We start from the raw sequence: 17,950 nt of genomic DNA, 5'->3' as shown, positions 1-17,950 counted from the left end.
CTATATTCGAACAGAGGCCAGAAATGATTTTCAGGGCTGTTCTTTAACTTAAAAGGTGTTCCTCATCCTAATCTTATTTCAATAGTTGTTTTTCTCTTCAGATTCTGGTGAATGGAACCATTTTTGCAAGAATGTCTCCTGGACAGAAATCTAGTCTTGTTGAAGAATTTCAGAAATTAAAGTAGGTATTATTGCATGAAAGGAGAGTGTATTCATTATCTATGGCTGTGTAGCAAATTACCTCCAAGTTTACTAGTTTAGAATAACATTATTTATTATTTTTCATTTCTATGGGTCAGAAATCCAGGTGTAGTGAGTGGAATCTTCTGGCTTGGGGCCTCTCACAAGGCTGCCATCAAAGGTCTGCCAGGACAGCAGCTCCCTCAGCACTGGAGTTGGAGGGGACTGCCACCAGTCTCCCTTGCATGTTGTTGGCAGGATTTAGTTCCTTGTGTGTGGTTGGGCTAAGAGTCCTAGTTTTCCATTGGCTGTTGGACAGAAGCCACCCACAGTTCCTTGCTACACAGGTCATTTCATAAGGCAGTTCACAGTGTGGTGGCTAGCTTCCACAAGAGTGAGCAAGAGAGAAAGAGAGAGAGATCACCATTTTTAATAAGCTCATCTTACAAGTGATATCCCATCACTTTTGCTGTATTCTCTTCATGAGAAACGAGTCAGTAGGTCCAGCCCACACTGAAGGTGGGACTTAAACAACATTATGAATACCAAGAGGTGGCAACCGCAGAGAGACATTTTGGAAGCTGCCTACCCCTGACAGCGTTCCTCTACAGCATAACGTAGAGGAAGATTCTCAGCTTGAATGTGGAGAATAGAAAAAATAGGGGCTTGTATAGTTTAAAACAGGAAAAATGGGGAAGTGTGGGAGTCGTCACCTGGAATTATTTAAGGTTGGTTCATTAGAGGATAGGTGAATAATTTCAGGTCTTCTAGGAAAGAGGTGGAGTGATATTTTCACTGTATCCGGCCCTGGCAGGGGTTTAGGTATAGAGGCAAAAAAAAAAAAAAGAAAGTCCTTTCTTAAGTATTTTAAAAACATAGATGACCGAGTCACATCAGAACAAAATAGTTCTTGAGACCAGACCTACCTATAACTTTCTGGGAATGTTAAAATTTCTGGGCTACAGACTTCAGGAAAGTAAAAAGGAAAAGAGAATAGCGAAACTTCACATAATTGCCAAGAAGTAGTAGGTAAAATCAGGAGACTGACTTTCACTATTATTTCTTGTTGTCAAAACATTCTTAGGGAAGTTTTAAGAAACTGCCTATCAACTCCTATAATGACTCGAAGCTGGGCTAGTAACCAGTGTCTAAAATGGTCATTATATGATAGTGGCTGAAGAAAGTGATTTTACCTTTCTCAAATGCCTAAGATATTTTACCAATTTATATGCTTACTTTTGAAAAGCTATATTTCCTTTAAAATCGATTCAGGAAGATAGATGCTGCCTCAGAATAAGCCCTCTTCTTCATTTCCCCATCTTACTCCTCCTGTCTTTACAACTGGCAATGCACATAAAGTTGTCCAAGTTCTTGTCTGCATTCAGGGAACACTAGAAGATGTAAGATTCTTTGTGTGATGTAAAGACTAATCATGGGCTTCAAGCCTGAAGAATGGAAACCACTTCAGCAAATGTGTGTGGTCATGACACTCATGTGAGCACATGAAATGTTCATGGGGGATCTTCATGTCTCCCAGCCAAATACTAGGTCGAACCTCATGAGTTTGTTTCCATTTGACCATTTCGACTTATAAAAATGAATATTTCTTATGTTCCAACTAATAATAAGGAAATTTCTGAGAACTTCATTTTTTGCCTGTATTAATTTTGTTATTTTGTGTGTTTCTGGCAAATTGTCTCTGAACCTTTAATAGATTGCCATTAATCAATACCCATAACATATTATTTAACCTATAAGAGAAGACAGAGTATGTCTTGCATCAGAAATTCCTTTTCTTTGGCAACAGCTTTATATTTACCTTCTATTTATATCATTGTGTTTGCACATCAACTGGTATAACATGTTATCTCATATCACTCCAGGTTGCACCAAGATTATGTGTCTATGTCTCTGGTTTTATCTGTTCAACCATTTCCAAAGTGTTTCTCCTCCTCGTGTCTAAACTCTGAGGTTTCCATGCTGTCAGCCACCAAAACACAGATGGATTATGCTCTATCTGTGTGTTAGGTGTGGAAAGTGCTATGATTATGGTTGCACGCTCTAAGGCTTAGCCCTAGTTGATACAATCACCCAGGACTTCTTACAAAATGTATATTCATCTTGGTGGATGTCTTTGGCAGAATCGCTCGCTATACTTTCTGTGTGATTGAAACAATTTAGATAACACAATGGACTTATTTGTCTAGGAATACTTCTCTCCCAGTCATTTTCTGTCAGCCTGATTCCACATGTGTTCAAAACACACACACACACACACACACACACACACACGCACTGCATGCAAGTTGGTTGTGATGAAAATTATCCAAGTGAGACATAAAGGCATTGATTTTTCTCATGGTTTCCCTTGCAGTTACTATGTGGCCATGTGTGGAGATGGGGCTAATGACTGTGGGGTGAGTAGAAATGACTTCAACCAATGCAGGTGGTTCCCTCCTGTCCCTCTCGAGGACCCCACAGTTCCCCAGGGACTGTCTCTTCACCCTTCTGTCAGCAATCACTTCATCAGTCTGCTGTTTACATTCCCCACACCCGAGTGTGAGCTGGACACTGAAAGCCGTAAAGTCAGATGAGCCATTTCTGTTTTCTGACAACTCCTAGAATAAGAAGGACAATGAAAGTCTACTTAGACTTCTGTGGTTCAGACCCAGAAGGGACTTTTCACGATGAGCTGGTTTAAATCGCTCAAGTTACCAATACAGAAGTGAATCTCAAGGAGGTGAATTCTTTATTCTCTTTCTTTTTCTTCTCTTTTGTTTCATTTATTTATTTATTTATTTATTTATTTATTTATTTATTTTGTCTCAAGTCACACAACTTGGTAAAGGCTTAGTGAAGAAAACATTTGAAACAGATGGTTTAAAGTTTTGAATTATGTATAAACTGCATTTTTCCCCTGCTAAACTTCCCCAACGTTAATTTTTAAAAGTTGGCTTTAACCCCAAATTCTTACCATCAATGAAATCATAGACCAAACTATTTGGCTATTACAAACTATAGCAAGCCTAAAGTAATGATTCTCAGCAGATTGCATTCCATACACAATAGAAGGCAGCACATATTTTGGATTCTGAGTTTTGAAGATATGTTGAAACCATAGCCTACCTTGAAAATAAGAAAATATTTTTAGTACAAAATTTTCAGTACAAAACTGAAGAGTATTGCTTTGTATTTCTGAAGTCCGTTAGATACTTGAGATCTGAGTAGTTGTTTTACTTTCTTTTTACATATTTTCTTCAAAGTGCTATGGAAAAACTGCTCACACTTAAAGATCTCTTATACATTTTTCTACCTTACGCTTCATGAGAAGCCAGTTGTTAGTCTGCTTTTCAAAACCTAGAATGAGTACTCATTGCCATAGTTATGTAGAATTTAGTACAAAAGAAATAATAAGTGTTAAAAAGGACATAGTCTCTGTCTCCTTAAAATTCATTATCTAGTCAGGGTAAGAATCTTGCATAATATTAACCGAAGCATAAAGTAGATAGTCCTAAAATATGTAATAAAGAAACCAAATACTAAAGGAGAAAAGAGGAAGAAGCAAATATTCTAATATTTATTGAATAGGAATTTAGCATGTACTGGCCGTGGTAACAAGCATGCTACAGAACTACAGAAGTATGAAATCCCATTTTATGCTCATACAATTCTTGTAGGATTAGGAACTTGCTGGTCTGCTAATTAGCCATTGTCTGTTCTGTGCACTCTCTGGGCTGTTTCTCGTCTTGATGAGAATGAATTAGCCTTTATTTCAGTGAGGAAACACATGTCCTGGAGTGATCTGTGATGTATATGATCCCGTTCCTGTCTCCAGTAAAGATGCTTTCCGTCCCGTACTTCATCCCAGCAGTTAGCTGGTTGGCTAGATCAGGCTACCCAGGAAAAGATGAGGATTAGATAGTTTTCCTTTTGTTCATGAAGATAGCCTGCTGAGTGGTAAGAACTGTGACAGCCCCCACAAATGTCCACCCAAATGCTGTCATCTTTTTCATGGACTATTTGAATGAATGCTTCCATTTTCTTATCACATCTACATCCCTGCAACCAATGCGTGCGTGCGCACGCACACACACACACACACACACACACGAACACACCCACCACTCTCCTACATTGAGGTCATTGTTTAGCTGGTCCCTCTTCAGTTGATGACTTTCTGGATCAGAAGAGGGAGGGTATTCCAGGTGGGGGAACAGCATAAGCACAAACCCAGGACTGGAAGGTTACAGTGTTATAAACTCGACAATGTGAAGAATAGCCTCGTGGAGTTGGAAGAGTTAGAACGTGGCCTGAGGAGTCCGGGGTGTAATGTGGACTTGTCATTCTAGGCTTTGAAAATGGCTCACGCAGGCATTTCGCTGTCAGAGCAGGAAGCATCTGTGGCCTCCCATTTCACCTCGAAAATTGCCAACATCAAGTGTGTACCTCAGCTCATCAAGTAAGCCACTACTTCCCCTTCCACCCTCATGACTAATGGGCTCCTTGTCTGACTCTGGGCAGAATTCAACATAATTTAAAGCGATAAATGTCCCAACAGAGGTATGGGTAAAATGTTATCAGAGCACCAGTTAAGGGACCATTAGTGCTTGGGAATGCTGGTAACAGTCACCCAAAAAGTGACTTTTGCTGAGGCTTACAAGATGAAAGCCTATGCCATGAGGATAGTTGGAAGGTAGAGTTGATATTTAAAAAACAGTTGCATTTCTTACTTCTTCTCTCCCGTATTTTATATGTTGGTTGTATACTGGAACCTTCCTCCCTAGGATTGGGGTGGGTGAGGAAGCACAAAGGGAACACTGCATCAGATAACTTCCCCAAATAGTGTTACATCTCCAAGATACAAATCAGCGAAAATCCAAAATGATCACATGGAAGACTACATTTGAGGGAAGGTTAAGGAATAAAAACTTGATTTTCTCAGTAGCTCCCTCACCTCCACTCAACTCTCATTGCTGATTTTGTCTTTATTCATATTTGAAATGTAGTTAAAAATAAAATATTAAGTTTTATGTTTTGTTCACAAATCTTATTCACCTGTAACACGGTGGGGTAACTTCAGTCTATATTCACAGCCAGTGGTCTGAAAGCACCAAAACTTGAGATTTATTCAAAAAGGATGATCATGAAGTTCTCCAGCATGTCCCTTGGTGCATCTGTGCATCTGAATGGGCAACTACTAGAAGGAGTCATTCGCCTAAATATTCCAGTGCAATTTTTTCCACACCCGCGTCTGTTTACATAGCAGCCAGATAGCTTGACACATCTACCTGATCCCAGGCTGCGTGTACCTGTGTCCTTCCACACCCTGAAACATCAGCACCTCCCCTGCCTCCAGAACATCTCCTCTCCCTAACTCCTGTGTTCTCTGGTCCTTAGAGCCCTGAGAACCTCGGAGCATTTTGAACTCTTTCCCTTCTTCGTCCATAGCCAAGCAAGCATTGTGTTTTCCTGATCTTTCAGAGACTCTCTCCAAGCCCTTTCCTTACTCTCTCTACTGTCTTAACTTTGGTTTATATCATGGCAACTACAAAATGACAGTTCCCAGGACCCTTTCCATAGATCATGCCTTCCATCATCAGTACAACTCATGGAGCTTTTTAAAATACTGTGCTTGGAAATGTGGTGGATGAAGGATGAGACCAGTCTTGCTCTGGAAGACTCACATCCTAGTAAAGGTACAGATAGATAGAAATCTAATCCTAGAACAGAGAATCTTCTGCCTGATAGGTGAGAAGGGTTCAACAAATTAGTTTTAATGAATTAATGCCCTAACAATATGGTCATTTTTCCAGTAGTTCAGGTTGATGACTTAAGCCAGAAAGGAAGATTTCAGCAGGGGAGTTGGAACTCAAAGGATGGATAGAACATGTGTAAACAGGAAGGAGGTGGGAGAATATTCCAGGTTGGGGAAGTGGAGAGCCATGTTTAGCAATAGGGCTTTGACTTGGGAGTGTAGAAGCCCAATAGCCCAGTTGGGCTAAGGAGCTTCTCAGGTGGGAGTTATGCAGGGTAAGCTGGAGTGCCAAGTGTGGAGAGAGTTTAAACTCTTGGACAGTTGCACAAAGTGCCTACTTGATCCATCCAAAGGCAGTAGCATTTGAACTTCAGATGCTCTGTCTCACACATGTGACCTAATGCATTTGTGAATGCAGTGTAGTATTTTAAGATCCAAGTCATGATGTAAAATTTCTCTAGTGGCAGATGGTTTAGTAAGACTTCAGGGTAGAAGCTTTTTGCTTTTATATTTCATAGATTCATAAAAATTAAGTATGGTTCAGTTCTGTTAGGCTCATTTTACCCGTGATATCCTTGATGCATGCTTATTCCTGGGAAAGCATCCCCCCCGCCAAGGGGCATTGAGGTACAGTTTTAGATGCATAGATCCATAGGTTCTCGTTTGTATCTTTTGAAACATGATTGACTTGTTGCTCTAGTTGAAGCCCTTCAGGACAAGCACTGTACCTTATTCCTTTTTGTATTATCATGCCCAGTACTAAGCTGGATACATCAGAACATTGGAGGAATGGCTGTGGAATGCATAAATGATGAGTTAGCTTCTTAAAATTCATCATCATTAGGAATAACGGTAATTTTGGAGGCCTGTGCCAACCTCCCTTATACTTTCCTCAAAATGGCTTTTTGCACTTGCCTTTGAATCTGGGTGCTTTCATTTTTTTCTGGAAAGGTACACTCAAAAGGATAAAAAGGATGAAACCACAATGTTTATGTGAGAAATCAGTCCAGACTTCACATGCTGGCCCCTCCTCAGCTTGTGGGTTGCTCCATTCTGCATTGAAAACAAAAGGCAGTGCCTTAAAACTGGTGGAAAACATCTGGCCAAGGCATCCTGGCCCATCTCTCCCAAACCTTCTCATCATGTCTAAGGCAAAGCAGTTACTAGTTTGGCTTTTAAGGTTTTCCTTCTCGGGTACCCCTTCTTTTGACAAAGTGTTCAAGCAGTGCAGATGTCCATGCCACGGAGGGAGGACGTGGGCTGCCTCCCATGTGAATTCACTTCTGTCATGACAAGAGCAGGCTACAGGAGGGGTTATTTGCCAGGTTTCCTCACTCCTCCATTGTGAGCTCCTGCCCCACACTGTCTTCTTTGCCTGTCATCACCCACCACTGAACCAAGCCTCAGTTAAGGGAACAAGAGCTCAAATAGCATTTTTAAAAGGGAAATACTTACTTTTTAACCTGCAGTTTCTACTGTTGTTTTTATGTCTTTTGAACTCCACACCAGCTCAGATTATTACCATGGGATCTTCCTGGAGCATTGAAACTAACAAAACCCCATTCATCTCACATATTGGAGTCATAGCCACGCTTCCTAATATGCGAGAACACCTGTCCTTTAGCGTGAGGTCTCTGTGGGACTCTAAAACGTACACAGTTCAGTTCTCAGAAGCAAGTAGTTAGGATGTAATGAGTCACAGTCGAGTCAAAGCTTGACATTTTGTACCTTATCATGATGTCTTCTGTTTATAATATCCGTGTTAATCTTTTTGATTCACTGAAAATAAAGACTGTGCCTGATTCATTTATATCCTCCACGACTCTAAGCAGAATGTTGGTACCTCATCAGCCCTAAATAAGAGTGCGTGCATGAGTCAGTGAGTGAGGTCATGATTGAAGCAGAGAATGAATGAGCAAATGAGTGCTTCAATAAATAATCGAGAGGATGAATCACTGATTAAGTGAATGTATATCAACAAGCTATTAAACTTGAACTCTGTTTGAAATATAAGAGATTGAGAAATGTATATCATGCATAACCAGTTATTTTTATTTTTATTTTTCTCAAACAGAGAAGGCCGAGCTGCTCTGGTTTCATCCTTCGGGGTATTTAAATACTTGACCATGTATGGCATAATCCAGTTTATTGGTACTTCATTGCTCTATTGGGTATGAACCTAAATAATTTCTTCCCAGTTTTAATTGCATTTACATCCTTGGTTTATTCTTTGGGGTGTGGCTCCTACATGGGATTTAATGTTTTATAAATAAATGACATTTCTCAAAATAGATGTCTGCAAACTTGGGAACTTGGCATAATTGCACATGACACATGGAGCTAGAAATAAGTAGCTAGGGATCAGTTTTCTAGGAGTGTTGTTTTTTTCTAGATAACTGGAGATACTTGACCTCTTCAAGCATCTATTTCTTTACTTGGAATATGAAGAGAGCTTCAGAACAGCCTAAATATAACTCAGCAGGAAATGCATCAGTCTCCAACTATGGAATATTTTTGACAAAAGACTAAGAGGAGATAAAAAGAAAGAGATGTTTTTGAATTTGACCTTGAAGCACCAAGAATTAGAAAAACTCCCAGACCAGAAATTTACTGCTGAACCTGGTCAGAACGTACACACTTCGACATGTCATTAGCAAAGGATTAGTATTTAAAAATTTTTAAAAGATATTTATTTATTTATTTAACAGAGAGAGAGAGAGAGAGAGAGCAGCAGAGGAAGAGGGAGGAGAAGACTTTCCACTGAGCAGGGAGCCCGATGTGGGGCTCAATCCCAGGACCCCAGGATCATGACCTGAGTGGAAGGCAGATAGTTAACTGACTGAGCCACCCAGGTGTCCCTATTTTAAAATTTTTTTTTAAAGATTTTTGAAATTAAATGATAAAAATGAACATTTTAAAATTAACTAACTGTATGGAAGAAATATATAGAAGTCAAAAGTAATCTTCATTAATTCAGTCATAGCTTGCTTTACAGTGAGATGATCCAACAGCCTCAGGGAACATTTTGAGGAGGCAATTATTATACTGTTTTTCTGAGACATTTGAGAGATGAACGAGAGGACCACAGGCCTCTAACATCTGGTGGGCTGTTGTGTGCAAGAATCATACACAGAGGGCTAAGTGGCAACCAGGCAGATTAGAAACAGGAACTGGGCTAAGAGTCAGGAAAACTAGATTCAAGTTCTACCTCTATCACTAAGAACACCTTAGATTTTGCCCTTGGCCAAGCCTTTATGTGCCTCTGGGAAATCAGGTTGGCAGATTTCCAAAGTTCTCCATAGTTCTAGGGAAAGCAACTTCTAGAACAAAAACTAAGGCTGCCTTGGGAAATTTCTCCCTGTTGCATCTCACCTGCATTCTGAGGGGAAAAGAAAGGAAAAGATATGAGGAAGAAATGTAGGAAGACAGAGAGAGTTGGAGGGTGAGAACCTTGGGGAACAATTTATGGAGATGAGGAACAATTTATGTCTTCTCAAAAATATGAAAGACTTCTCCGTTCCAAGTCTTTATGCATAAAGTCATGTCCACATAGAGATAGGCCACTCTGTAGCCATTCACTCTGATGGTCTAGGCTTAAATAAAAGTGTCCCCCAAAGACCCTTTTTTTTTTTTTTAAGATTTTACTTATTGATTTGAGAGAGAGAGAGAAAGAGAGTAAGCACCAGTGGGGTGGAGAGCAGAAGGAGAAGTAGACTCCCTGCTGAGCAGGAAGCCTGATGGCGGGGCTCAATCCTGGGACTCTGGGATCATGACTGAGCCAAAGGCAAATGCTTAAACCAACTGAGCCACCGAGGTGTTCCCACCCCACCCCACAAAAAAACTTTAATCAGAAACTTCAGGGTCTTGGGTTCACACTCTAAAAACCCAGAAATACTTCTTATTCACATAAATATGGTCCCCAATGGTTCAAATCATAATTTAGTGTTCAGTCAGCAGCCATGAAGCAGAGAAACAGCTGGCTGCAACAGGTATTGCAAAGTAAGTTTCTGGTGGTAATGAGTTGACCTTTATATAAGACTCCATAAACCTAACTTCAGACAGGTTCTGTGTCTATATAAACCTAGGAAGTCAAGCATACCAGACTGAAGTCTGCAATGGGCTTACTTGGGGTAGGGGGTACTTGTTCAGTTTGTGAAAGTGAATGAACCCCAAGAGAATGATATTGTGAACTCAATCTATGGATAAAGATGGAGAGTAATACCTGTTGAATGATTCGTGGCTTGGATTTCAAAATTTTAAGTTTGATGTTCCCAGTGGGTATCTTATGTTGAGAATTCAACTGTCCAGGCTGAGACTGCAGCTGCCAGATTACTGTGGCCAATAAAGAGGGTGTTTCCCAACTGGCTGACTCTCATTGCTAATGGAATTAAGGTAAACACTGCAAAAATCATCATCCGGTTTCATTCTCTCCAATGAGATGCTAAAGGTTGTAGGTAAATTACTTCCTTTTTAAAGAGGAAAGAAAAATAACTGTTGCTTCCTGACTACTTTCAGAAAGAGTTTTGGCAGTGATAACAATGCTGCAATGGCAGAAGCAACTCTTCCATTTTCTTTTTGTTCAAGATTTAGTTATTTATTTATTTTTAGAGAGAGAGAGGGAGAGAGAGAAAGAGAGCCTGGGGAGGGAGGGACATAGGCAGTGGGAGAGAGAGAATCTCAAGCAGATTCTGCACTGAATGCAAAGCCAGAGGTGGGGCTCAATCCCATGAGCCTGAGATCGTGACTAGAGTCAAAGCCAGGAGTTGGATGCTCAACCGACTGAGCCACTCAGGCATCCCTTTATATTTACTTTTATTTCCTTTTCAGCAACTACAGCTCTTTGGGAATTACCAGTACCTCATGCAAGACATAGCCATTACTTTGATGGTCTGTTTAACAAGTAAGTGTTTTAGCAAAGTAAACAGAATTATCTTTATTTATCCATGACACTCCAGAAATGCTCACACAAATTGAAGCTTCTGAGAAAGATGCACCTTTATGTACTAAAACCACATCACCTGTGAGTTTTTTGAAAGAGGTGTTGGAGTAAGTTGAGTCTTGAAGTCCTCAGATTTGGCACTAAAACATCCTGATAGCAAATAGGTCTTAGCCTCATAAAATGATCAATGTATTCTGAGTTCTTCATGGGTGTGTGTCTTTTACATAGAAAAATGTACAAGAAATCTAGAAAGGGAAATCTTTAAAACCCAAAGGTTACTTTCTATTATTCAGCTATACTTCACATTGACATAAAACCAGATTTTTGCTAGGTCTTTGACATGTGAAAACAAATGCTAGCATTTAATTCTAGGAATTCTATCAAAAGCAAGGTGTGGCTCACAGTAGCTATTGCTCATTTCCTTCCTTTGAGATGACACTGATAAAGTATTTCCTATCAAAGAACTCAGGGCTTCACACTAACTCTTAATAAGCAAGAAAGGTGACTACCTCAACAGAGAGCAAAGAAAAAGAATGACATAGTCATCTCTTTTTCCTTGTTCAACAATGGAAGTGTTATGAAAACTAACAGATAAAACATCAGGCAATGCAGGATATTAATAACCTTGAGAATTTCATGTAACATCTTAAAACATGAAACTGATACAGAAATCGTTTATTATATCGACCCGATGACAGAAGTTACCAGCATTAGAGATGTAAGTAACATCAGTTTTAATTCTTCAGGCTGAAATATATATTCATAGTCCATTAACTTATTTTTCTGTGTGTTATTAATAGTCACATGACTGGAACATTTTGAATTGGTGATATTGCTTTTGCAGTGTTGGACATTTTTAAGTAATTTGTATGATTTATTTGTGAACATGGTCGATGATGCTAAGAAAAAAACCCAAAAATACACCAGGAAGTTCTAGGAGCTAAGCTAGAAGGCAGTAGCATGGTGGAGAAGGCCATGGCCATTTTCGATCACTCCCTGTCTCTGCGAACTTTGGCAAACTATTCATGAAATAATTTCCTGATAATGAGATGTCCTCCCAGCATTGAGAGGATCAGACAAAACAATGCGTGTGACGTGCACAGCAGTGTGCCACACACTGTAAGCCCTTGTCACAACATGAATGCTATCACCTTGCACCTTGTCTTTTATTCTTCTTTCGAAATGACTGGCTAACTCGGCAAACCCTTAAACAAAATTAGACTAAGTACAAGTAGATTGATTAGAAATCCAAAAATATGGATAGTGTGTTTGGGGTATTTTTTTAAAGATTTTATTTATTTAGTTACTTGTTTGAGAGAGAGAGAGATAGAAAAACAGAAAGAGAGAAAGAGACGGGGGAGGGGCAGAGGAAGAGGAAGGTGAGAATCTCAAGCAGGCTCTGAGCTGAATGGAACCTGATGAGGGGCTCAGTCTCAGAACACTGAGGCGAAATCAAGAGTTGGATGTTTAACTGACTGAGACACCTACGCACCTTAGTGTTTGTTTTTTTATCCTCTGCCTTCAATCACTATTTTTTTTTTCCATCACTGCAAGCCCAGTCATCCCACACGCAGATCATTTCCTGGTCAGTATCAGGTATTAAAATGATCTCATCTTTAGACATTAGTCTAGACATTGTAAGCTAACATTTCATGTTTTCATCCATCCAGACTTTTTCTTCCTCTAGATCAAGCCTGACCTTGGAGCAAGCAATGGGAGAGAAGGCCATGGTCTCTACTTTGCTTGTGTTGCTTACTCTCCACTCTTGCTTCGGGGAGCAACAAGAGCAACAAGAGCAAATGACTTTTTACTTACATGGGGGTATTGTAGTCTGTCCTATCAAGTGCCCTCTAACATGGCAGACATCTAAAATTCATGTTCACAAGTAAATCATACAAATTGCTTAAAAATATTCAATATTGCTGAAGCAGTATCATTGATTTAAATTGGCATGGGACTCACTGGTGAGTTCTTGGGCTCTTCAGAAATTCCTGTGAATTACTCTGGACTAGACTACTCCCTGACATGGGTGGTGCTCTCACTCTCTGACTCCTCAGGATTCCTCTGAGCAGCTGCCTTCTAATGGTATGCACCATGAAGCCTTTTTCTATTGCTCGGCCTTCTACCCACACTGGGCAGAATCCTTCTAAGACAACTCTAGCCTGGTTCATTTCCATTGTTTCTACCTGACCTACCAGATAGTGGATGTAGCCTGCTCTCACTGTTGTCTTCTGTCTTTCCCTCTGGTATTGCAACCAGAATGAGCAAGCTAATCTCCACCTCCAAAAATACTTCAGGTCTCTCCTGGAGGGATTCTTATGACCTCCCCTCATTTTGGATTGGAATGATGCCAGGAAGAAAATCACAGTTCTCGCTACTCTTCACAATTCCCTTTAAAAAATCTCTTAATAATTTCTATAGTTTTATATATTCTGCACATAGGTAATTGCTTGGGGCTAGGGGTGTGCTCACAGTTGAGGCACCAGTATGGATCCCTCTGAGTGGGTACAATGGAAATAGGCCATCATCTCTCTTTTCATTCAGTTAGCATTTGCCATTCATGGTCAGCAAATATAAGGCTCAGCAAGGAAAGGCCCAAACAAAGGAAAAGCCCCATTTAATATCCTCTTAGATGTGTTCATCTCCTACTATATGTTAGGCACATAAGTGTCTGGGACATAAAAGGCCTGATCACTGAAGTTTACAGTTTAGTGGGGGATTCACATACATGAATAAGGAAATGCAAGTCAAAAGTAGTAAGTGCCAGAAAACAATGCATACTTTGGGAGCTCAGAGAAAGGAGAGATTATAAAATCTTGTGGAAACAAGACAGGCTATATATAGATAAGCAAGTATATAAATTAATTAATACATGACGGTGTTGTTTTTGTTTCATACTAATTTAAGCTTGAGGTCAAAAGCCCTAATGTGGGAACCTAAAAAGGCAGGCACCTTGGTGAGAGTGAGAGAGAAACAACAGGTGCTTTGGAAGTTCAGAGAAAGGAGAGATTGTTGCTGAAAATCTGGGGTTAGGGAAGAGCCAACAATGGAGAAAAGAGAGAAATACTAAGGACTGCTTCGTGGAAGAAGTAACATTTGCATCAAAAAAGAAAAAGGGACGGATTTCAAAAATCTTTTCCTAAAGGATGGGTACTTCAAGTAGAATGAAACAGCATGATCAAGAGAGAGCTGGGACATGAGTTTTTCAATTTGACCATACTGTAGGGTATGTTAAAAAAAACAGCAGGAGATAAAATTTGAAAAGGTGAGTCAGATCAGATCACAGAACTTGACCTCCAGGCTTAAAACTGTGGACATTCATCTGTGGATGTTAGTAGTCATTGGCAACTGGACAATCAATGTAAAATCACCCTCACCAAGGGGCCTGCCTTTCCAGGTTCCAGGATTAGGGCTTTTGACCTCAAGCCTGAATTAGTATAGGACAAAGACAACACCATAATATATTTAATTAATTTAGGTACTTTGTCTTGTTTCCATAGGTTTTAAGGCAACACAAAAGCAGCTAATAAGACAAGATATAATATGTTGAAGGAAAATCAAGGAGAAAAGTAAAATGAAGTCAGAGAACTCAATTAAGAAAATGTATGTCTTAAAGCCCAATTTGACCCTAAAAGTTACCAAAGTCATTTTAAAAGGAAATTGTTCTAGCTGCATCTCTACTCTTTTTAACAAAACCCACTCAAATTAGATCAAGAAAAAAGAAGTAGGGGGATGTTTAAGAACATAATTCTCAAAAGAAAAAAATCTGAGAATAGAAACTCAGAAGCAACTGGGGTCAGAGCAGGTCTAGAGCACTAAAGAGTAGAAAACAGAGGCCACCTTTTTTTTATTTCCAAGAGGCTATCTTATCTCTTTCTTCTTCTTTCTATTCTTACTGTTTTTGTGTGACTTCTACTCATTCACCTTGCAAATGACCCTAAATGGTGGCTCTACTATTGAACCTCCATAACCTTTCTGTTTGTCTTTGGACAGCTAATTAGCTCAGCCTCTCAGTGTCTCCTTTGCAAATATTTTGGAGAGAAAAATTCATTGACATAACTTGGGTAAAATGTCCACTTCTAAGCCAGTCCTTTCTGTAAATAAAGATGAGGTCATGTAATTTAGCTCGATTTAGGCCAACCACTTCAGCATATGGAAGGAGACAGTGTCCAGAGAAGACTGTGGGAGGGAACCCATCCATTATATAAATGCCTCTCTTACATAAATTCCATCAGTTCTTTAAGGACTCCTCACATTTTTGGGGTCTTGGTCCCTTTGGAGAATCTCATGGAAGACATAGATCCTTTCACCTTAAACATCTCATTAGGGCACATTCAAAATTTTGCATGTAGTTTAGGTGGGTTTGGGAGCCTCTGAAAATTTGATGTACATGACTTGAAATGTTCTTTATAGAAAGCTTACAGTTAGCTTAGCTGTTTAGGAAAAGCATGCCTACCTTATATCCAAATGATGCTGAACAACTAAAAAGTAGACTTTGAAAATGTCTTCCTACTTAGCAGGCCCTGTACCAGGTTCAGTGAGGGACAGAGAGTGGGATGAGACAGGGTTTCCTCCTCCAGGGAGCGCACGGTCTGCTGAGTGCATGTGTAAATGACTGGATTTAATGCAAGACATCCTCACTACATAGCAGCAAAATGAGTAATGGGCTGTGGAAACTCAGAGGAGGGAATGATTAATTCTGAATGAAATAGAGCACTTCACAGGCTTACATTCCTCTGCATACAGTATGATAACATATATCATCACCATTTTAAGGAAACCTGGACTATTCAGAAAAGTTCTGGCTGCTGAGAAATAACAAGCTGGCATTGTAGGACTCCTCATTTTATCCTTTTCAGTTCAGGAAATCCATGCTACTGCAATGTGCTATAGAGCAGAGAATGGGGGGCTTTATAATTAGGCAGGCCTAAGTTTATATTATCACCCTGTTGCTCACAAACTATGGGTCTTTAAATAAGGGACCCTACTTCTCTGAACCTCAGTTTCTTCACTTGTAAAATAAAAATGAAATACCTATTTTGCATTACTTTAAAAAATGTATTATTATTATTATTATTTTTTATTTTGAGAGAGAATGAGCGAGGGATAGGGTCAGAGAAAGGCGGGGGTGGGGGGCGGAGAGATAATCCGAAACAGACTCTATGCCCATCACAGAACTCAAGGCAGGACTCAATCTTTCAACTCTGAGGTCATGACCTGAACAGAAATCATGAGTTGGATGCTTAACTGACTGAGTTACCCACGTGCCCCTTGCATTGCTTTTTAAGATACTTCGCAGAGCCTCTGGAACATAATAGGGGCCCTAAAATGCTAGTCTTTTTTTTTTTTTTTGGTGCGTGTGTGTGTGGTCAGATATTCAGATTCTTTTTCAGAAAGCATTAGAATTTTTAATATAGAAAGGGTTAAAATAATCATTATGTAAGGACTCTGCTTCAATCAGCTATTGCCACAATAATACTGTATAACAAACCTCTCCCCCAAATTCTGTGGCTTACAATACCCACTCTTGCTCTGTAGATAGACTGTCATTCAGCTCATCTAGGTCAGTTGAATCGGATCAGCTTTAGGATGTAGATCAGGTAGTCTGGGTCCAGGCTATGGGTTTCATTCAAGTCTGCTCCACATTTTTCATTCTGGAGCCAGGCTGGAATGACAGACTTGGGCATGCTCTCATTGTGACCACAGAGAGTGAGGCTGGCCACACAAGCACACCTGAAACCCCTGCAAACATTGCTTTGGCCTCAGATAATCACACAGTGAAACTGAAATTAAAGGCTGGTAAAATGCACTCTACCACCATGAGGCCATTAATTCAAGCCAGTATAGTGTCTGGGTAAAAGAAAAGTCAGAAACTCGGTGAGTGTCTGAGAAAGGGAGGACTGGAGAGGTGGAGCCAAATGCATAGAGATACAGTTGCACCTCTCTCCATCACTCACAGCTTCTTCATGCGCTCTGTAGCTATCTTCTTCCTTGAGTATAGGAATGTGGAAAAAACTCCAAGCATGGCAACCTCTGCCTTCTGTGGCCAGAGCACAATCTCTTTGCATTGACAAGAGGCCACACTGTGTGCTCCTTCCTTGCATGCCATGCAATGAATTCTCACACCAACTACCCAGAGTGATGCCAAACTTCACAAGTTAAGGGCACAACATCCTTAAGACTGTCCTTACTTCAGACCTCAGCCATAAGTTTTGGGTCCCATTCACATTTTTGACCAGCTGGCTGCAAATGTGGAGGTTCTCATTTTCTTCTCAGGTTCAGTAGTTCATATCAATAACTCACAGAATTCAGGAAAGTGGTCTACATAGGATTACAGTTTCATTATAGCAAAGGGATACAAATCAGAACCAGCCGAAGGGAGAGACATACAGGGTGAGGTCTGGTGAAAGGATCCCATGGTGGGAGGATCTCAGCACTTCCATTGTCCTCTTCCTGGGGTGTCCATTTGCCCTACTTTCCTGGCACATCCATGGCGACAATACGCAGAGTATTACCAAACAGTACTCACCTGAACTTTGGTGTCTTGTCTAGAATTTTTATTGGGTTTTTCTTATGTAGACATGTTTGGTTGAATCATTGGCCATGAAGTTGATCACAATCTCTAGCTTTTTTTGTGGCATGGCCAGTTCCATCCTGAGTCATCACTTCATCACCAACTTTCTTTGGGCCCGCCATCTGTGACCTTGTTTGCATAAACCATCAGGGCTACCATGAATAAAAAGACACTTTGTCAACTCAAAAACCCCAACAATTTAGAGGATACATCCCAGGAAACTGGGAATAAAGGTTGGCCAAATTCTTTATGACACAACCCATCTGTGTTTTTCCATCAGAATTCAAGCTCTTTAGGGCAAATGAGATGTCCTCTTCATCTCTGCATACCCCATGGCCTGTAGCCTAGCATCCTCCTGGGGAAACACTGATTAAATTGGTAAAGCTAAAGCCTTAGATAGTTATAGAGTTTTAGAGTAAATGAGTCAGGAGAGACTTTGGAGACCATTTAGACATTCCTACACATTCACTTTCTACATGAGAAAATGAAGTACCAGAAAGTC

General features: G+C 40.1%; 1 protein-coding gene across 1 annotated transcript in view; it reads left to right on the top strand.

Moving 5' to 3' along the window:
* Positions 1–17,950, top strand: part of LOC116862723 (probable cation-transporting ATPase 13A5) — a gene marked incomplete at its 5' end in the record, with an annotated part of 82,814 nt that overhangs the window by 51,756 nt on the left and 13,108 nt on the right. The window contains 5 exons of the mRNA XM_032850092.1: positions 102–181; positions 2,555–2,597; positions 4,530–4,639; positions 8,010–8,106; positions 10,763–10,835. Coding sequence (XP_032705983.1) covers positions 102–181; positions 2,555–2,597; positions 4,530–4,639; positions 8,010–8,106; positions 10,763–10,835 — 403 coding nt within the window. The remainder of the gene's footprint in view (positions 1–101; positions 182–2,554; positions 2,598–4,529; positions 4,640–8,009; positions 8,107–10,762; positions 10,836–17,950) is intronic.

Source organism: Lontra canadensis, unplaced genomic scaffold (assembly GCF_010015895.1).
Source record: "Lontra canadensis isolate GAN:19392208 unplaced genomic scaffold, GSC_riverotter_1.0 scaffold309, whole genome shotgun sequence".
NCBI lineage: Eukaryota > Metazoa > Chordata > Mammalia > Carnivora > Mustelidae > Lontra > Lontra canadensis.
Note: the sequence above shows the minus strand (reverse complement) of the source record. Positions and strands in the feature narration are given on the sequence as shown.